The 22,373-nt window shown below is 37.8% G+C and overlaps 1 protein-coding gene across 1 annotated transcript in view; it reads right to left on the reverse strand.

The window, feature by feature from the left end:
• Nucleotides 1–4,675: 4,675 nt before the first annotated feature.
• TERB1 (telomere repeat binding bouquet formation protein 1) overlaps nt 4,676–22,373 on the reverse strand; it is a 29,371-nt gene continuing 11,673 nt past the window's right edge. Inside the window, exons 8-17 of the mRNA XM_068992861.1 lie at nt 20,972–21,124; nt 19,464–19,595; nt 18,243–18,368; nt 16,460–16,617; nt 15,037–15,386; nt 13,722–13,786; nt 13,324–13,419; nt 9,024–9,173; nt 8,653–8,718; nt 4,676–4,962 (exon numbers count right to left, since the gene is read on the reverse strand). Of these exons, the coding sequence (XP_068848962.1) occupies nt 4,775–4,962; nt 8,653–8,718; nt 9,024–9,173; nt 13,324–13,419; nt 13,722–13,786; nt 15,037–15,386; nt 16,460–16,617; nt 18,243–18,368; nt 19,464–19,595; nt 20,972–21,124 (1,484 nt within the window). The 3' untranslated portion in view covers nt 4,676–4,774. The remainder of the gene's footprint in view (nt 4,963–8,652; nt 8,719–9,023; nt 9,174–13,323; nt 13,420–13,721; nt 13,787–15,036; nt 15,387–16,459; nt 16,618–18,242; nt 18,369–19,463; nt 19,596–20,971; nt 21,125–22,373) is intronic.

The following is a 22,373-nucleotide window of genomic DNA, read 5'->3' on the forward strand; positions in this document are numbered from 1 at the left end:
CTTGCCAACTGCAGCCACAAAGAGGGCCCTCCCCCGGGCCCGCCGAGGACCCACGAGGACCCCGCCGGGCCTCCCGCGCCCGCCGCAACCCGCGCCGCCCGCCCCGCACGGTCCGCGCCGCTTGCCGCGCTCCGCCGGGCTTGCGAAGTCCGCGGGCTCCTGCAGGGTCGTGAGGCCACCGCGGTGGTAGGAGGTGGGCGGTGGTCGGAGGTGGGCGGTGGTCGGAGGTGAGCGGTGGTCAGGCAGCCGCCTGGGCAGCCCTGCTTCGGGAGGCGGCGGTGCTAGCGGGAGCCGCCCGGGCGGAGGTCGCGCTGGCGGCCTCTGCCGTCCGAAGAGCGCAACAGCACCCCTGTTTCAGGTCTTCCGTCCAGTGGCCGCTCCGGCTGCGCTGTCCGGGGGCTGAGGCACCGGACGGAGGCGCTGAAGCGAAAAGCTTAGGCTTTGCAATGAGAACAATACAGGATAGCGCCGTTTATCGAGCGCTTATCATGTGCCAGAGTCCCACGTTATCTCACTAAATCTCGTCTAACTCTCTAAGGGTGAGGAACCTGAAACTCAGAAATCTTGAGGAACCTGACCAAGGACTCAAATGCTTCTGACAGCATCCTGGTACTTCAGTCTTACTCACTAGTTTTAACCTATTATATATACCATGAACTTTGCCTAATCCTAATCGAGCCACGAGTTGAAAGATCGGCCTTAAACGAGACTCCCCAAATACAAATATCCTGCTTTTCACCTCGTCCTTCCTTGACCCTCTTAAGACCACAAGGCAGTGATTTTTATGGCAGTTAATAATACACTTTTTACGTTAATAACAGGGCTTTTTTTTTTTTTTCCCCCCCGGGAGCCAGGGTTTGACACCAAAAATAGTAGGCTTTAATTTCCTTTCTTCAGGAAAAGAAAGAAAAAGGAATAGATGTGAAAGGAGAAGGGGCAGGGGAGGAAAGGGGAAGGAAGAGGGTAATGGGAAGAAAAGGAAAAAAAATACATTTCACCTGTCCAGTTTCACTTTAGGTGACTGCTACCCGAGGGCTCTGTGGAAGCAGAGGCATTTTACAAGGCATTTCTAAATATCACAAGGAAGTAGGATATAGCAGAAAAGCAAGGATATGTGGGTTTCAGATGAGTAGGACTCTGATCCTGGCTCTGCCAAAAATTAAAGGATCCAATAAATCGGCATATCATCTGCCAACCTGAATGTAAGGTTCAAACAAGACAATGGGAGTGAAAACTTATTAAGAATTATACCTCTGGAAGTCTAGGAAAAGCAAAGAAAAGTGCTGTAAATCATAAAGCAAGTAGTATCAAAAGTTTCACTGGACAAAAGACAGTTGAAAACTACAGGCCAGTGAAATTCATCACCCCTAGGTGAAACTCTCTAATGTGGCCAGTTGGAAAAGGAAAAGATAGCACCAGATTTAGTTCCTTTTTTTTTTTTTTTTTTTGCAGGAATACCAAGTAGGAGGATGCTGCAGACATAGCAAAATCAGATTTCAACAGGACATTTGCCAATGCACATCATAGACAAGAAAGTGAAATGTAGGCTGGATGATGGTATCCAGGCTTGTTAAAGCCCAGTCCCAGAGGGGGCTGATGAGCAAGTCCTCCCTACCCACCGCCCAAAGGAGGCTGCTAGAAGCATGCTCCAATCTCCTGCCTTGGCCCAGTCAATTCAGGGTATATCATTCGTGACTTGGATGAGAATGCAGCCACACACTCATAGAAGTTGTGGATGACCTGAAGCAGGAAGGGAGGCCTAACACACTGGATGACAAACTGAGTACAGAATAAATCTAAAATTCAACAGGGACCACTGAAGTCTTGTGGGGCTTCTCTGGTGGCTCAGATGGTAAATAATCTGCCTGCAATGCAGAAGACCCAGGTTTGATCCCTGGCTTGCGAAGATCCCCTGGAGAAGGAAATAGCTACCTATTCCAATATTCTTGCCTGGAGAATTCCATGGACAGAGGAAGCTGGCGGGCTATAATCCATGGGATTACAAACAGTTGGACACAACTGATTAACACATACAAACACTGACGTCTTGTAGTGGAGTTAAAATAAGAACAAGGTAAGAATTAATAAAAAAATCATGCCTTAACTATATCAATTGTAATTGGAAAGTTGGTCATGTAGAATGCCAAGAAGCATCCTAGGTAGGGTCCATAAAACCTTTGGGGCTTCCCAGGTGGCACTAGCAGTAATGAATCCACCTGTCAATGCAGGAGAGGCAAGAGACACAGGTTCGATCCCTGGGTTGGGAAGATCCCTGGGTTGGGAAGATCTCCTGGAGACGGAAATGGCAACCCACTCCAGTATCCTTGCCAGGAAAAGTCTATGGACAGAGGAGCCTGGCGGGCAATAGTCTATGGGGGTGCAAAGAGTTGAACATGACTGAGCACACAAGACTCACTGAATCGAGTCCATGTTCACTTGCTCTTATAAAACCTTTGGGCTAGCAAAGAAACGGGTCTCTATACTCTTGTCAGTCAGTCCACATTTTTGGGGGGACAGTCTATAAATAAAAAGGTGCCCAGTGGTCAGTGACTAAGTTCATAAGGGGACATGACACTGTTTGGCTGAAGCAGGAAGTAGCTAAGATTCAGCAGCATGGAAGATAAAGGATGTAGAGGGGAAACTGATGAACATCTATCATTACCTCTCTAAAGGGCTGGTATGTGGAAAAGCGATTCAACTTTTGTGGTTCTGCAGGAGGTACTCCAGAAAGGCATATTTCATTTTGGCATAAGGAAGAACTGACCATCAATTATCACCCTGTGAAACAGTAAATTCCAGGTTTCTGAGCATATAGGCAAAACTAAAGACAGCCACCAATGTCCAGATTGTTGTACAGCAGTTAGTTCATGCCTCTGGCAAGGAGCTATAACTGAGGTAAGCTCCAACTCCAAGGGTCTGGCTTTTTGTCCCCTGTGGAACTGGTTGGGTTTGGGTTCCTAAAACCAAACAGTCCTCTAATATGTGATCATTCTTTGGCTTTCCTTTTGATGTGTATTTATTTACTATCAAATTCCATTTGAGGGGAAAAAAGCAGTTCATGTTAACCAAGTTAGCCAAAGGTTAGGATAAAATTTAAAGGTTTCAGAACGCAATGGAAGTTATTTTAAATAAAGTGTCAGTGACTGATACAAAATATCATCCAAGTTACAGTGTGTCATACTCTTGGGGATGCTTCTTTAAGTAGTATTTGATCTTCTGTTACATAGATAATTTCCAATTAAAAAAAAAAACACTATTGCCAGCAAGGTTGAGGCAACAAAACGTTTTCCCGATTGACCTAAAACAACATGCACACATCTTGAGAATTACACATCAAAATAGCCCAGCAGACCATTTAAATCATCTCCATAGAGCTTAGGAAATACTGACAGATAATGGACTAAATTCACCCACACTTTAAATGATGCAAATAATTTTCCTAATTGTATATTATTCTTAGGCCTAAAGGAATTTTTGGATTTTAAACAGAGACTTTTCTGCTTATTGACCCTCTGGAATTTTCACTGTGGAACAGAAATTAATAAAATTCTGCTTTATCTAAGTAGACATACTCATGATCTGAAAGGGTCAAAGAATACATGCTTATAGGAAAATACCCTTCAGTATTTGTAAGAATGACACCAAGCAGTGAGCCAATGTGTACAGAAGTACAACTGAGCTTTCAGGCCTTGATACTTGATCACTTTGCCACAGTAACAGTATTTTAAGTATAATGAAGAATGCATTGGTGTAATGAAATATAAAAAAAGTAAGAAAAATAGAACTTTGAGATTTAATAGTTTGGTTTCCAACTAAAAGAAAACTAACTTAAAAGCAAACAATCAAAAATTGTTTCAAACTTTGAAAATGCAGAAGCAAATAAACATGCACCAAAAAGAAGTGAACCTGACAATAGAATTTGGAGTACTTGGGCAATTACACAATTGCCTTTAGAAGGAGAAACATTAGTGTGTGGGAACATGATTTGAACATCTTGGGAAACTATCTAAGTTCCAGAGAGGGAATTTCACTGGGTAAAAATACTAAATCCAGTGTCTCATATAGTATATGATGTCAAATAAGGTTTAAAGGCCAATAATTTTTTTTCTCTGACCTAGGTTGAGCTTAAGGGAAAAAAGCATAATCCTAAACATATGTTTGACCTCATATGGAATTTTGTCCTACCAACCTACACATTGAAAATGTATTTGTTTTAGGGACTTCTCTGATGGTCCAGTGGTTAAGAATCTGCCTTCCAATGCATGGAACATGGGTTCGATCTCTGGTCAGGGAACTAAGATCCCACATGCTATAGGGCACCTAAGGCTGCATGCTACAACTAGAGAGCTCTCATACCAGAACTAGAGAGAAGCCCACACATCACAACTAGCACAGCCAAAAATACGATAAAATAAAATTTTTAAAAGAAAATGTACTTGTTTTACAATTTAAAAAATAATTTTATTTATTTGGCTGCACTGGGTCTTAGTTGCAGGGGATCTTTAGTTGAACTTATGGGATCTAATTCCCTAACCAGGAACTAAACCCAGGATCCCTGCATTGACAGCACAGAGTCTTAGACATTGAACCACCAGAGAAGTCCTTGGAAGTTATTTTAATAGTCTGATGAGCTACAGCATCACAAAAAATAATTAAACAGTATCCCCATTGCCACATTTCCTGTCTCATGAGAATGTCTAAGAATATTTAAAATTTTGTATTTTTAACACACTGTTTTTCAAGGTGTCAAACTAAAAACTGACAAGTCTTCCAATCAAGGAGCCACATACTTGGGGCATTTGGTCAGCTTGTGGTATTTGTGAGCAAGGTCCACAGCCTTCCGTCCTTGCTGAAAGGGGAAAGACCACAAAATTAAATTCCAGTGATTTCCCATTTTCTTAACTCCATTGAAAAGGTAATTTATTTCTTCTTTGGTGAAGTTTTTACGAATTCTTCTTTTCTCTGTAATTAATGAGAATTGTAGAATATATTAGTACTTGCTAAAAAAAAAAAAGAGATCTTCTTGAGAATCAAATAAAAACTTATTCTAAGGATATGGATTATACAGTGAGAAAACTTCATGCCTGGGCAACTCATCATATGGAAATCTACTTCAAATGAAAACAAACAAACAAACAAACTCTGAGTGCCTACTATCAACCTAGATGCTATCACTGTGATCCTGCAATAATTGTAACAATCTTACGATAATCAAGAAACACAAAATTTTATAAACATGTGGTTGTTAACTCTTTCAACATTCCTGTGAAGACAGTTAACCACTTACCTGTCTTACAGCTACGGTCTTCCCAAAGGGCTCCATAACTTCATAGAAAAGAATATCAACACTTGTTACTTTAATTATCATGCTTGATTAATATTTTTAAAGGATTAAGTGTCTTTTTTGAAATTTGACTTAAAGAACATGTTCTTCACCTATATAAGGGCTCAGCTTGATTAAAACTCAAAAAAACAAAAAAAACAGGCTGCACAAAGAGGAAGTTTTATCTGGTTTTTAGGGGTAATTTCTACAACAGAAAGAATACACATTTGGTATCTGTAAACAAATATTTTCTAGTCATGATTACCAGGAAATAGTCTTCCTTTAAGGTTTTAAATTCATTGTTAATACTGATGAGGAGGAGTTTTTGTATTTCCAATTAAGGCTGCTATTCACTCTAGTAGGACCTGGAACAACTGCTGGGACCTTAGAAAATCTTGCCTTTGCAGGTCAGGACTGTTAGTCCATCTCTCCTAAGATAGGAGCCACAGTTCAGATCTCTTAAATCAGAAGAGAAAAATCTTAGCAGCAGAAGGCCAAGATATCAATGAAACAATGTCTAATTATTACCGAATGGTATTGCTTAGAATGTGAGATCCATGAAGACTGGGATTTTTGTCTGTTTCACTCACCATTATGTCCCCCATGCCTAAAATTGTGTCGGACACATGGGAGGTGATCAATAATATTTGTTGAAAGAAAAAAAAGTTACTACTGGTAAAAAGTGTTTTAAAACTTCTCACTGGGACTTCCCTGGTGGTACAGTGGATAGGAATCCACCTACCAGTGCAGGGGACACGGGTTCGATCTGTGGTCCAGGTAGATTCCACATGCCTCAGAGCAACTAAGCCAGTGTACCACAACTGCTGAGCTTGCGTGCTGCAACCACTGCAGCCTGTGTGCCTAGACTCCGTGTTCCACAAGAGAAGCCACCTCAATGAGAAGCCCATGCATTGCAATAGAGAGTAGCCCCCGCTCTCTTCACAACTAGAGTGACTGCACACAGCAACGAAGACAAAGAGCAACCAAAAATAAAATCATATATATTTAATATAAATATATTTTAAATATAAAATTTATATATGTATAAATTTTTAAAAAACTCATCAATTAAGTTACTTCTTACTTTTGGGTCTACTGGAAAACTGTAGTTCTCCAAGAAATAGATTATTTCAATTTCACTTGCTAAATGATCTCAAAACTCATTATAATCAGAACCAGATGGGTTATTATATCATTCAGGATATTGGGTTTTGGGGTTGTTCATGTAGAGCCCATCCCCACTTTTCCACTGCAGTTGCCATTTCACTGACTTCTAACTTAAATTAACATCCATGCCCAACTCCTCAAAGGTTTCTGCAGCAGAGTAATGGGCAGCCTAGAATGGGAAACAGCTCTCTACATCACAAGGCTCCCTTCTGTGGCTTCTTTAGTGCTCTTTTTTATACTGATTGGGCATTAAAAGAAAACAAGGGGAAGAAAATAGCAGGGAAAAGTAGGCAAGAAGACTCCGTTTTAGACACTTATTTTTCAATCCATCCTAAAAGAGCCCTTGTCTCCAAGACTCTTTTAAATACTTAGATGCTGCAATGATCCCTTCTCAAAAGAATAGTCTCAAATTTGACTGTAACCTATAACCAAATGAAAGGTAATGAATGTCTCTAGTATGAAAGGGAAATTTATTAAGAGGGGGAACACAGTACATCAAATATTCCTGGCCTGCTTGTAAAAGAGATATGCATCCATACTAAATCACTTCAGTCATGTCCCACTCTTTGTGATCCCATGGACTGTAGTCTTCCAGGTTCCTTTGTCCATGGGATTCTCCAAGCAAGATTAATGGAGTGGGTTGCGATGCCCTCCTCCTGGGGATCTTCCTGACCCATGTCTCCTGCTGTCGCAGGCAGGTTCTTTACCATTAGTGCCACCTGGGAAGCCCCATAAGAGATATAAGACCAATCTAATCACTACCTCCTCAAGATGCCTAAATCTGAAAAAAAGCAGGCCAACTTATTACTTGATTTTAACTAAGCAGTTCTAACCTACAAAAAAGATGTAGGTGTTTATGAGTTGAAAATGATCCTAACAGTATTTAGGATTCCTTTGTATAATCAATATATAGGAATGCTGCTGCTGCTGCTGCTAAGTCGCTTCAGTCGTGTCTGAGTCTGTGCGACCCCATATATAGGAATAGTTATGTATATTTCATGAGGTTCTGCAAATGACTTTACTATGAAAAATGATTATCGAATATTTTTAGTTGTTTTATATTGGCTTTTAAGACATGCTACTGAAGAAATTCTATTGTTAATTTGATGCCAACTCCTTGTCAAAGACAAGATTTCCAACTGCAACATTTCTATGGAAAAATATGTATTTTCTAACAGTTTCTACAGAAAATATTACTTCAACAAGTGGGCTACCCTATACTGGTACTGCACTTAATTTTAATTTATACGCAGAAATTTTAATCTTGAAAAAGACCCAGTTATAAAAAGTAAATTTGAAATCTCTTTCAAGGTTTTGGCAGTGAAAATGGCCAAACAAAAGTGAGTGGCAAAATGTTTCCTGGATGGATCAAGTCCAGACCTCTTCACAATAAATAACAGAATGACTCTATAGTTACTAATGGCTATTAATTTCTAGGTTACTTTGACAAGTAATGTACTCAATTGCTTACTCTTATTCTGCAGGTACTAATTCCATACAAACAGAAGAAAATGGTAATGTTCTTTAAGTCTAATGATAAATTTGAAATGGTGATAAACCTGAACTGTTAACTCTGAGTTTAATAAAAACTCCTATAAATTAACTCATAGTCTGAGAAGTATATTAATTTTTAAGCAGGGATCTAAGCTTTATACTATTTGTCTCTTCAATTTTGATTATTTGAAGTGCTAAAATAGAAATGTGATACAGAAGAATGAACTGGGGGTTCTGGAGAAAGAAAAACTTGCATTTGAATCTAAGTTCTGCCATTTGCTCACTGGCAAATTTTGGCTATTCAGGGATTTTCCTATTGCTATGCAACCTAAAAGAAAAGAAAGTAAAGTGGAAATAAGGTAATACCTTATCTTATGATTTTATTTTATGAAATAAAGGAAATAATATCTATAAAATACCTAATACATAATGGGTTCTTAATAGATGTTAAGTTTTCTCCTGCTCCTTCCCCAGCTAGAAAGCAAGAGATTAGCAAGTGCCATGAGGAAGGGAGGAGGGAAACTTCTTTTATGAGGAAATATGACTCTTATCAGAGCCAAGAGTTATTATTTAGAAGCCATTAATGATGTGACTGAGAACAATCATTGAGCTGTTCTGTTTCAGGAATATATGAAATTTATATTTATTTAAAAATTAAGTATATTCACTTATTCTTCCAGGGGTAGTAGATTCACTACTGAGTTGACGTCTTCTACGTGGGGTCAGCAGAATTTCTGAAAAATACGAAAACATTTAGCCTACTTAGAGTATTAATCTGAGTAGTATCACATCAATCCCATTAGTATGATATTTCCTTTTTCCCCCTTCTAATGGGACTCCTTAGGTGGATTAGGAAGAATTTTTAAACCACCAGAGACTAAATCTACTCCCTGGGAACATTTTAAATCATGGTTGCTCAGAGACAGATTTTCTTTTCAACACTTTTTGTACCCTTTAGCTTTCAATATACTTAACAGTCTAGATCATAGTTCAGAAGGTACAGTCATAATTACAGTTTTAAAACTGCTGAATTAATTACTTTTGTTACAGATAAGTGATTTCCTTAGTTCACTTTTATATCTGTCTTCAGCTTCCACAATGGCTTTGTGACGATCACATTGGTATGGGCAACAGTGCAAGAGCTTGCTAAAATTTCGACTATTCAGGGATTTTCCTACTGCTATGCAACCTAAAAGAAAACAAATTAAAATGATGCATAGATGTTATAAATATTTAATAACAAACTTATGAAAGCAAATATCTTTATGATGGTAACTGAAGTGAATCAGGAAGTTAATTATAAATACATCAAGAAACTCAAAGCCACATCGTATGAAAGAGTAAAGACAACAAATACAATACAGGGAAACAAGTGTTGCCACAGAGGTGTAAACACTTATAGCGATATAGGAAAGAAACATCTAGCTTGGTCTAATTCTGAGCAGGAGTCTGTCAGGGAAGATATCCAAAAGAAGTGACCCTTAGGCTCCGTCATCTTTTTTTCTTTAATATTATGGAACAGTTAAAATACATGAGAATGAATGGAAAAGAATAATGAACCACCATGTATCCATCATCTAGCTTCAACTAATCTTAACTCACGGCCAATCATATTTTATCTCCCTCTACCTGTGCAACTCTGCCTTTTGTGCACACTGGATTATGAAGCATGGAGGTTGCATTTGAGTATTATTTCAGATGCATTCTTAACAGATAAGAACTCTTTTTAAAAAGTACTTATTTTGTCTTATTTTTTTAAACGGCAAAACCACTATCACACCTAAGAAAATTATGTTTAAGTAATCTAATATCCAGTCAGTGCTCAAATTTCCCCATCATTTTAAAACTTTATCTTCATGGTAGGTTTATTTGAATCATGATTCAAACAAGGTCAACCATTACATTCAGCTGCTATGTCTCTTGAGTTTCTTTTCATCTATCAATTCTCCTCTCTTCCTCTTTGTCATTTGCCTGTTGGAGACACCAGGTCATTTGTAATGTGTAAGTTCCCAAAGTTGGGGTTTTTCTGATTACATCCTAGTTGTATCCTTTAAAATGTTTCTGTGTGCCCAAGGAACTGTTAAGTAGATCTAGATGACTAATCAGATTCAGATTAAGTTGTTTTTAGTAGAATTCCTCACAGGTAGTACTGTGGACTTCTAACTGCATCATTAACAGACACATAAAGTCTGACTATCTTTTTTTAAATTTTAACATTGATCAGTAGCTTCAGGTAATGTTAGCCACATCCATAAGGTACTCTATTTGCCTGTCACCTAAAGGAAAAGTTAGCCAGACAGAAAGTTGGCAGGGATGAGGACATTTTAAGTACAAAGAACATGTGCAAAAGCACAGAAGAGTGAGAAAGTATTGTGTGTTCAGACAATCACAGGTGTCATGTGTGGCTGGTACAGGTATGAGAAGTGTGGGAGAAACGTTGAGGCTGGTAAGGGTTGCCAGGGGCCAATCAACAAGAGTCTTGAGAACCATCCTAAAGATTTTTAGCTATCTCCAAGTCAATGGGAGAACTGAGGGATATTTATCAAGCAGGAATATGATGTAATTTGTCTAACAGAAAGCTTAGGTGAAAAGTAAGAGAATCAGTTGAGGGGTAACTTAAATAGTCCAGAAAACAAATGTGGGGATTCTGAAATAACAACATTTTCTAGGAGAAGGCAGAGATTTCTGAGGTAAAATTGATGAATAATGAGCTATTAGGGTAAAAGAGACGTTTAGGACAATGCTTTATTGACTATGCCAAAGCCTTTGACTGTGTGGATCACAATAAACTGTGGAAAATTCTGAGAGATGGGAATACCAGACCACCTGACCTGCCTCTTGAGAAACCTGTATGCAGGTCAGGAAGCAACAGTTAGAACTGGACATGGAACAACAGACTGGTTCCACATAGGAAAAGGAGTGCATCAAGGCTGTATATTGTCACCCTGCTTATTTAGCTTATATGCAGAGAACATCATGAGAAACGCTGGACTGGAAGAAACACAAGCTGGAATCAAGATTGCCAGGAGAAATATCAATAACCTCAGATACGCAGATGACACCACCCTTACGGCAGAAAGTGAAGAGGAACTAAAAAGCCTCTTGATGAAAGTGAAAGAAGAGAGTGAAAAAGTTGGCTGAAAGCTCAACATTCAGAAAACGAAGATCATGGCATCTGGTCCCATCACTTCATCGGAAATAGATGGGGAAACAGTGGAAACAGTGTCTGACTTTATTTTTGGGGGGCTCCAAAATCACTGCAGATGGTGACTGCAGCCATGAAATTAAAAGACGCTTACTCCTTGGAAGAAAAGTTATGACCAACCTAGATGGCATATTCAAAAGCAGAGACATTACTTTGCCGACTAAGGTCCGTCTAGTCAAGGCTATGGTTTTTCCAGTGGTCATGTATGGATGTGAGAGTTGGACTGTGAAGAAAGCTGAGCACCGAAGAATTGATGCTTTTAAACTGTGGTGTTGGAGAAGACTCTTGAGAGTCCCTTGGACTGCAAGGCGATCCAACCAGTCCATTCTGAAGGAGATCAGCCCTGGGATTTCTTTGGAAGTAATGATGCTAAAGCTGAAACTCCAGTACTTTGGCCACCTCATGCAAAGAGTTGACTTATTGGAAAAGACTCTGATGCTGGGAGGGATTGGGGGCAAGAGGAGAAGGGGACGACAGAGGATGAGATGACTGGATGGCATCACTGACTTGATGGATGTGAGTCTGAGTGAACTCCGGGAGTTGGTGATGGACAGGGAGGCCTGGCGTGCTACAATTAATGGGGTCGCAAAGAGTCGGACACAACTGAGCCACTGAACTGAAGTGAACTGAGGACAATGCTCAATTGTGATGGATCGAATGGCAGAGTCTGGAATAAGCATGGCACATTTCCGGTAAAATAAATGTGCAGCAAAATTTTACAAGTGGAAGAAGAACAAAATCCCACATAGTTTTGAAATTCCACACAGGCAGAGAGTTTGATTTGGTGAGTTACAGAGAAGCACTGAGGGTTCTTTACCCTGGTAACATGATAAAAAGCACATGAGGAAGAGAAGTTAATAGCAATATGCATGACTTGGGGGTTGGTGAGACTTGAGACTGAAAGACTGCTACAGAGTTGCTGGAGTAACTGAGGCATGAAGGAAAGGAGGCCTGTGTGAGAAAGAAAGAACCAAATCTGATAGACTAGAAATAGGGGGTGTAAGGAGAAAAGATAGTTATAGATGACTCAGTGTTTGAAATCTGGGGGCCAGAAGAATAGTGGCAATATTAACAAAAATGAAGACGCTGGAGGGAGGGCCTTTAAAGACAGAGAAAGTTGTTGTGTTTTTAATATATTAAACTTGAAATAACAAGATATTAAAGTGAGTACATCCTGGATACAGTTGGAAATGGCAGAATGTGGCTATAACCCAAGGTACAAGTGAAGTGTGGAGATACAGATTTGAAAATCATTGGTAAAATGAGAGATGATACCACAAAAGTATATGTTGCAGCAGAGTTGAGTAAGTGCTGTAGATTATTTAGTGGGGGAAATATCTGCAGAAATTTGGCAGAAGGAGAAAGATTAAGGAATAACAGATGGCTCAGTAGTAAAGAATCTGCCTGCCAATGCAGGAGACACAGAGACACAGGTTCGATCCTTGGTCAGGAAGATCCCCTGGAGGAGAAAATGGCATACCACTCCAGTATTCTTGTGTAGGAAATTCCATGGACTGAGGAGCCTGGCAGGCTATAATCCTGCATAGAGTTGGACACGACTGGTGAAAGACAGAAGAACAGTAGTATTTTGAGCCTAATGTGGAATAGCCTCAATTTTCTCCAAAGGGCAGAGTGCAACAATAAGAGTAAACAAAGAGCAAATATTTGGATATGAAGAAGAAGGATGGAGTAAGCACTGAGGACCCTGAAGAAAAAAGAAACAATGGGACATGGAACACTAGAAAAACTTATAAACTAACTATAAATATAAGAATAGTTAATGCTTATGATTTTCAGAACATAATCCAGAATATATATCTATTTATTGACTCTCTGAAAATACAAAAGATGTTTACCTTACTCAGTAAAGCTAAACTTATAGATGGTGACAAAAAGAGAATAATAAGGTAATTTTTAAAAACTATTAGCTGTGTTGACGCATATGAACAAATATTGGGAACACAGGCTACTATAGATAAAAGGTATTAATTTGAATTTTTTATGACACCCATGATTGTTATTTCTCCAAACGGAATGAAGTTTAAATCACACTGGTAGAACTATTACAAATTCTAGTTAACTTATGTCATATAAACTTTAATTATGAAACAATTACAATTAAAAAAATACTTACCTGAGCACCTATACCTCAACATTTTGGAACAACTGTCTGTTTCTAGAAAACTGATGACTTCTTTATTTATTATATCTGAACATAATGTAAATGGATCTGGAGAAAAAAATTACAAAATGCAAGGAATTTCTGATTAGTAAAAAGTATGTGACATTTACAAGATTTATTAATTCTGAAAATTTTTATCAACTGTAGCCCAGGACTACACATCCAGTCATCCTAGTGGATAAACAGAAAGGTTCTGGATATTAACAAAAGGTGACTGAAGCACTTAGTTTAGAAAGAGAAGTAAAGGCATAGCTTCTATGTTAGAGAGAAGATATACCAATGTACATTTTTAGCTATATTAATCACTTGAATATGTTCAACAATCAGAGAAGAAACATTTTTAGTCATACCTGTTACTGGTAACTGCTGCTTTGTGTTTTTGGCAATAGGAGTTGGGTGTTTAAAAATATGGTCTCTAAAAGAAAATAGACACAAGATTACTAGAAGTAAACACTGGTGTGTGAACAAATGTTTCTACATAAGCAGAGTTTAGCAGACAGAAGGAGCTGGCACCAGGATCTACCAAAACCCACCAAATTCTGCCAAAGTATGGTATTCAGCAGTTACATACAACCTTGTTTCTAAAAGTGGAGTTAACTATTATATATAAATAGATAATAAGGACCTACAGTATAGAATGGGAAACTAGATTCAATATCTTGGAGTAATGTATAATGGAAAAGAATCTGAAAAAGTATAGCAAGTGAATCACTGCTGTACAGCTGAAACACTGTAACTGTAACATCAACTCTGCTTCAATTTGAAAAAAAAAAAGTGGAGTTAAACAAGACTCCAAAGGGCAATAATACTGATGTCAGCAGAAACATGGGGAAAAAAAGAGGAAAATAGGAAAGAAAAGCAAAAAAGAGGAAATAACAAATTCAGTGGGCCAGAGGGCAAGAATGCTGGCACAGAGCCTATCTCACTAATTCCCAATTCTACATCCCTAAGAAATCAAGTTAAAATTACATGAAGAATGGTTTGGAAAAGGAAAAAGGGAATGTGATGATATAATCCATCTTTCTAACACTTGGTTTACCCTACAACCTCCCAAAACATAGCAGCATCCTCTTCAGTCTCCCTTATAGTCCAGTAACTATCAGAAGAGCAGAACACAAGAAAGGTTCTAGGAAGAAAGGCCATGATTCCAGGTCCAGCCCTATAGGCTACCCGTGAGGAAGAAAGAACATGTACTTGAGAGGAGGTACAGGGAACAAATGAAAAGGTGAGCCTAAACCAGATCTTAATCACCCTTACCCCCATTTATCAAATTAAACTTACAAACTGGCTTTTGCCAAATTGCCGATTGATTATCAATGTGTGCATCATTATTTCAGCTATAGACATTCAGTTTAAGTTTTCTGAGTATCCCTTCTAAATTCAAATCTGACTATGCCATTTGATTTAAAATTGTCAATGGCTCCTTATACCGTATAAGTTAAAACAGAAAATCTTGCATATGACATGCCAGACCCTAGATGAATTGGCCAAGACTGTCCCATCCAAACCCCTTTCCCCAAACTTCCTACATTAGGTTCCTCCCCAAAACCATGTTTTGTCATTTCTGTATCCCAGTGCTTAAGAGTATAGCACCTTGTACTACATGCACACACACACAAATGCTGAATAAGTAAATAAAAGTTAGAAACAATTATTAAATTATACCTTGACTGAGAAACAAAGTTCTTTTTTTCAGAAGTTGTTTCTTCACATAGGTTTTGTTTGCAGCTTGAATTGGCTGTACTTAAAGTCTTATTTTGCCCACTCTCCCTATAACAAGCATTAACTGGATTTGCACTTCTTAACTCCATCTTCACTTGATTATCATTTGTACATGCTTTGGACGTGACTTTATGGGACTTAGAGGCATGTAGCTTTCTAGCCTGGCTTTTATCTTTATCCTCTGCTTTGGGAACACCACCGCTGCTATCTGCATGGAAGTGTTTCAGTGTATCTTGAATATTTATGTTCACAGATGAAATATTATTCTTATAATTCTCTCCTTGTATATTTTCCTATAATATAAAAATAAGTAAATAATTTCAAAATAATCATTTGTTTTATAATCCAAATTACACTCCCTTTAAATAATGCATAAAAAGTTTATGATTGTCAATAGAATATACATTATAAAAGATGAAGTTTACATTAGGGAGAAAGGAGAGAATATTTATTAAATGACTTGGGGACATTTGGGTAGTCAGATGGGAACAATTTACACAAAAATAAAGTCAAAATAAATCATGTATGAATAGATTCAAGCAGTTCAAATACCTGTTGTTCAAGGGTCAACTATTACTTCTCCATTCTTTCTCTTTCTCAAACCCTTACTATCTAAATGATAGATCTCGTGACTCTATCCTCCATGTCTCTTATTTTTTCAGTCATTACCTCCACTTTTTAAAATATTTATTTTAAGCTGCTTTACAGTTGTGGCACCTAGGCTTCTCTGTAGTTGTAGAGACCAAGGTTCTCGAGGGCCTGGGCTCTGCAGTCTGCAGCACAAAGGCTCTCTAGTTGTGAAGGCCAGGCTTAATGTCCCCATGGAATATGGGATCTTAATTCCGTGACCAGGAATTGAACCTGCATCCATTGTATTGGAAGGCGGAATCTTAACCACTGGACCACCAGGGAAGTCCTTATTTCCACTTTTTAAAAGTATTTTTTTTCTGTGTTCAAGGATGATTCCTCAAGTAATACTGCTGCTGCTAAGTCACTTCAGTCGTGTCCAACTTTGTGCGACCCCAGAGACGGCAGCCCACCAGGCTCTGCTGTCCCTGGGATTCTCCAGGCAAGAACATTGGAGTGGGTTACCATTTCCTTCTCCAATGCATGAAAGTAAAAAGTGAAAGTGAAGTCGCTCAGTCGTGTCCGACTCTTAGCGACCCCATGGACTGCAGCCCACCAAGCTCCTCCATCCCTGGGATTTTCCAGGCAAGAGTACTGGAGTGGGGTGCCATTGTGAATTTTAAATTTAAAACCATAAAAATAAAAAGTAAATTTGTAAGAAAAATATTTTACCCTCCAACCTCTATTATTAAAAAAATTTTGAAAAAAGTTCTGTATTATTTGAGACAAAAAAGCCAACCTCATTTCCTTTTGTTTCAAGTTCTTCTATTCTGTGTAAAATTTCCTTTGCTTTCTTCCAGTAATCTTCAAGATTCTTCTCTTTCATATTTATGTCCTTTAAATGCTCTTCATTTTTATCAAAAGAATATTCTCCTAGACTTAGAGATAACTTCTCACCTTTGTAATATGGAAAAAAAAATAGTGAGTTTATCCATTACTAGAAATGCTATTTGAACACTTTAAATAAGGACAAACTCATACCCCACAACCCCTTCTCTAAATTTTGCACATCCAAAGCATCTTAACTTGCCTAATTGGTACTGAAAATAAGTGGAAAGAAAGTGCTTGGCAGAAGTTGAGGACCCAAAGAGTCATAAAATAGACTTTACTTTTCAGAATTATAGGGAAAAAATAGCATGAAAACATGTTATACCAGGCATACAAACATGCTCAAGTTTATGGCTACTGGTTTTAAAGTATTTTTTTAACACAGTTTCCACAACTGTGGATTATAGTTTCCTTCCTATAATTTAAAATTTTTTTATGTATTATGGCTGCAATTTTTCTTTCAAAAGACCAAACTCCTTTTCATGGCTATTTCCTCTATGCTCCAGCCATCAATTCTTAGATGCACCAGGTTCTCTCCTCTCACGGGACCTTTATGCCTCACTGTTGCTTATGGTTGAGACACTGGACCAAGACAAACTCCCTTCTTTTCACCCAATTAACTCTATATTCAGATCTCAGGTGAAGAATCACTTCCTCTCAAAGCCTGTTCTGCTCTCAGTCTAGGTCACCGTCTTTTATTACAGGTTAGGATTTGTGCTCCATCCACTCTTAACCTTTGCATTAATTTATAATAATATATTTATTTACTTCCTATTTCTCTAGTTAAACTAAGTTCTAAGAGCACATAGACTGCTGTATCTTATCACTGTCTCCCTAAAGCCTAGCACTGCTGCTGCTGCTGCTAAGTCGATTCAGTCGTGTCCGACTCTGTGCGACCCCATAGATGGCAGCCCACCAGGCTCCCCTGTCCCTGGGATTCTCCAGGCAAGAACACTGGAGTGGATTGCCATTTCCTTCTCCAATGCATTAAAGTGAAAAGTGAAAGTGAAGTCGCTCAGTCGTGTCCGACCCTCAGCGACCCAATGGACTGCAGCCTTCCAGGCTCCTCTATCCATGGGATTTTCCAGGCAAGAGTACTGGAGTGGGGTGCCACTGCCTTCTCGTGTCCGACTCCTTACAACCCCATGGACTGTAGCCTACCAGGCTCCTCCATCCATGGGATTTTCCAGGCAAGAATACTGGAGTAGGTTGCCATTTCCTTCTCCAGGGGATCTTCCCCACCCAGGGATTGAAACGGGTCTCCCGCACTGTAGGCAGAAGCTTTACTGTCTGAGCCACCAGGGAAGTCCAAGCCTAGCACAGTGCCTGGCAAATAAGAGGCATTCAAATATTTTTTAAATAAATAAATGAACATACTTTATGATTTAATCCTAAGTCACCTGTAGCCCTCAGATTTAAGTCCTACAACTAAATCTGTCCACAGTGCATTAAATAAGTGAATTATCTATGCTGTTGCTCCCTTCCATAGAAGTTTTTATATGCTGTAATACTCTAGCTGTCATGTCAAAATTATATAATCTACTTTTCAAATGTAAGAAGAGGCTGGGAGCTAAAGGGGCTTGGTTCATCAAAGTAAATTCAAAAGTAAAAAGCAAATTCATCAAAGTAAATTTGAAAGTAAATTCTCTTTCAAAAACTTTGGTAGGTATTTTTTTAAGTAATAGTAAACTTACTAATTTTTTTGCAGTTGTGAAGCACGAAAGTGGCAGCTTTGTTTAGTTCCTCACTCTGAGATTCAGTTAAGGCTTGTATCATGAGTGGAAGGCCATTGTTTTTAAAAAAGTCATACTGATTTTCCTCTGGAAAACACATCAAAAATTAAAGTAGAAAATAGTTATTTTATCTGTTTTTTGGCCATACCATGGGGCTTACAAGATCCTGGTTCCCCAACCAGAGATCAAACTGATAGTGAAAGTGCCAAGTCCTAACCACTGGACCATCATGGAATTCTGAGAGTTATTTTATCTTAAACTATATGCATGAGGTCATAGTTCTTTCTTGTGATAATTATCAACATAGTTCAAATTTTAAAATACAGAAAAACAAAGTTTCAAAAAGTATTTTCAATTTAGAAAATAATCTACTTACATAAGATACCTACGTCTCCTAAGTGATAATCTGTGAAATACAGCCACAGAGTAGCGTCATAAGAGTAAATGAACTGTCCTCACTTGGTTTAAAAAAAAGGTTTAGTTGCCAATTATACCGCAATTAAAAAATAAAAATTAATAATTTTAAAGGTACAGTAAACCCTAAATTATATACAGGTGAAGAGAAAGTATAGAGAAATAAATGAATGGAGAGAATAGAAAATGAGGGAAGAGAGAGCAGAAGAAGCAAGAAAGCACAAAGAAAGGGAAGTGGAAATGTGGGAGGAGGAGAGAGAGAAAAGTGAAGAAGGTTGGAAAGGAGGCAAGTGAAATGGCAGGAAACTGGAGAGGGAAAAAATGAAAGGGGAAAAGAAAAAATAGGAGAGAATGATAAATAGAGAAAGAAAGACAGAACTTTTGAAGGTTTTCAACAAGGGAAAACAGGATCATATCTGTGCAGCAATGTGAGGAGTAGAATGAAAAAACAGAGACAGAAGGAAGAGGACACAAGAAGGACTCTCTTGCAAAAACACCGATGAAAGATGTTGAGGGGCTGAGGGCTTAAATTAGGAAAGTAGCACTGGAATTGAGCAGAAAATGATAAGCAAGGATAAACAGATGTATTAATAGAACCACAGGTCTTAGTGACTGACTGAATACCATGGATGAAGAAGGATGAGGAGCAATGAATGACTGGCTAGGGGACTAGGAGAAAGGCAACAGTACTTTTAAGCTGGGGAGGAAATAACAGTATATTTCTACTCTACTGTTTTAATAAACATGCTAAATAAATCCAGTACTTACCACAATCCTCTGTACAATGACCAAGAGTAAGTATGACACTAAATTTTTCTCCTGAATCCAGACTGTCAAGAAGCAGCAATGCCAAAAGTTTTGAAACAATGTGGTACTTGGATAATACAACACCAAAAGTAGCTTAAAAAGGGGGAAAAAAGAACAAGTACAAACTTACAGCTTATCCCTACCTATATATATAGTATTTCCCAGATATTTACATATACTATTTTTCAGATCTTATCCTGGGAGAATGATATTATATATCTACATAGTATCTAAAATTCACATCTCATGTAACATGCAATATATAGCTATAAACAAATGCATTATAATAAGGTGGAAGCTTATAAAGCCCTCAATAATTCCTCTTCCCATACTAAAGACATTATACTAAAGCAAATTTTTTGAAGAATGCTTTCTACTAAGTTGTCCTGTAGAGTGTTGTGAATATGAAATAATACTACTATCTTCCCTAAAAGCTGCTTACTCTCATCTTACATACCTTGTCTTATCTAGACTGACAGTATAGACCTTCCCATGTAATCAATTTCTGCCTGTCACTGAAATACACTACTAACTGGTCATGGTTCTATTGATGTTAATGATGCAGTGAGGCATGCTTGAATCTATACTGAGATGTGAAAAATTCAAGAAGTCTATCATTTTAAACTACACTTATAATGGGTTTTTTTTTTCAGTTTTTAAAAACAGAGTTCAGAGTCCAACAGTCCTGATAGCAACAAAAAGGTTGTGAATTCCTCAGAGGACTATTGTCATAATCATTTTTTTAATCTCTAGAGCTTACATAGAGCCTAGCACATAACTGAATTTTTAAAAAATGATCTACCATTTTTTTCAGTTATTTATGAATCTCAAGAACTGCTTATTACAAAGATTTGTGGACTATCATTCTTCAGTATTTGTACATGTGAGAAGCAGCCATGAGTTCTAGTCTGATTCGGCCACTCACTGGTTATGGTAGGATAACCCCAACTCATACTTACCAGATAGAGGCATACCTTAATTCTTTATGTCATTTTTTTAAATCTATAGTCATGAGTTCTAGTCTGGTTCAGCCACTCACTAGTTGTGGTAGGATAAGTCCCTCTCATACTTATTGGATAGAGGCATACCTTAATTCTTTATCTCATTTTTAAAAATCTATAAATTGGACTTTCCATTCCCTATGTCTCCAAAATGTCCCTTGATTTCTCATCTAATATTTTTCATTTAATGCTGCTTTTTAAGTGAAACAAAGATTTAGGACTGGTAGACTCTTCTCTTGATTCTATCATCAAACCTGAAATCAGAAGACCTAGATTTGAATCCTTAAGGACATCATAACCCCCATGAGAAAATAAGGAGTTGGACTAGATAATTTCTAAGTCTCTCTCCCACTTATGAGAAACTAGAAGTCCAATCCTTATTTGTGTTCAATCTACCATTTCAACACTCACCATGCCGAATTCAAACAAAATGCAACTATGGAAAAATTACTAAGCATTTTCACTCACGATTATCAGCAATGCATGCATCCACTGTGTTTGTCACCACCACTGCAAGTTTAGCACTGAAAGGAGTCTTGTGTGAATCAGATTCCAGTTGCACAAGAACTTGAGACAATACATCCAGTCCACCCACAGATATAAAGTATTTCTGAACATAAGCTTAAGGAATAAAGTAGCAGAACTATTAATACTTCAAATAAGACAAGTATATGGTTTCATTAAATTAATTTGTACTAAATATAACATTAACTTGACTTTAAAAAATACTTACTAAAAAATAAATAAATAAAATAAAAAATACTTACTAAAAATCCCAAATTAAAGAATGAAAAATCTAATCCTTACCTGTGCATATACATAATCACAAGATTGATTCTATTTACTTATATAAGAAACTCATTTCAACATATGAGTTAGTTTAGTACAGTACTTCTTTCCTGTATGTTAGGCATCTCATTTCATTGATCACAAACTGGTAAATTTTGCAAAAATGATATTAAACTCAAGTCCTACAAGAGCTATAGATTCATTCATTTAGCTTGGTATTACAACCAGCAAGCTGTCTATCTTCTGAATTCCAAAATAACTCATTCTTCAGATTGGCTAAATCAACAAAAAACAAAGTAATTTAACTGTTTCAAAAAAACCCCACATATTTCATCCATCTTATTTAAGTATGCCTAATTCTTTTACTTCTTAGATCATAAAAGTATAACATATCACTGAGAGTCATAACAACTATTCCAAGCAAAAATTCAATGACAGATACATTTTTTTAAAAGCCTTCAGTCTTTTCTTCCCCTGTTGAAAATGATTCTAATGGGAAAGTACTCCATGGGTCTATGTATTCAGTAGTCTCTATAGCCCCTATCCCAGCAGGGGACATATAATCAATGGATATATGGGCTAATGATTATAATTCTGTGATAAACCTTCTTCCCAGTCTACCCTAGAACCACAAATTGAGCCAGGATGATTTAAACACAAAAAGTACTTTTTATATTAAAATTGTTTAATAAAACACAAAGCTCTTAATCTAAAAACAATCATGTTCAAAAATTTCTATATCTGGGAACAGACTGTTAGGAAATGTTATTTAAGGATATGTAAACATTTTCAGTTTCTCCAGTTTCCCTGTGGCTTAGATAGTAAAGAATCTGCCTATAGTGTGGAAGACCGGGGTTCTATCCCTGAGTCAGGAAGATCTCCTGGAAAAGGAAATGGCAACCCACCCCAGTATTCTTGCCTGGAAAATTCCATGGACAGAGAAGCCTGGTAGGCTATAATCCTGCAAAGAGTCAGATACGACTGGTGGCACAAAGAGTCAGACATGGTTGACAAACTTTTATTCATTTATTCAAACATTTTCAGTATTACAGGGACTCCAAAATAGGTTTTACTAAAAAGT

The sequence above is a fragment of the Capricornis sumatraensis genome, chromosome 20 (genome assembly GCF_032405125.1).
Source record: "Capricornis sumatraensis isolate serow.1 chromosome 20, serow.2, whole genome shotgun sequence".
Lineage (NCBI taxonomy): Eukaryota > Metazoa > Chordata > Mammalia > Artiodactyla > Bovidae > Capricornis > Capricornis sumatraensis.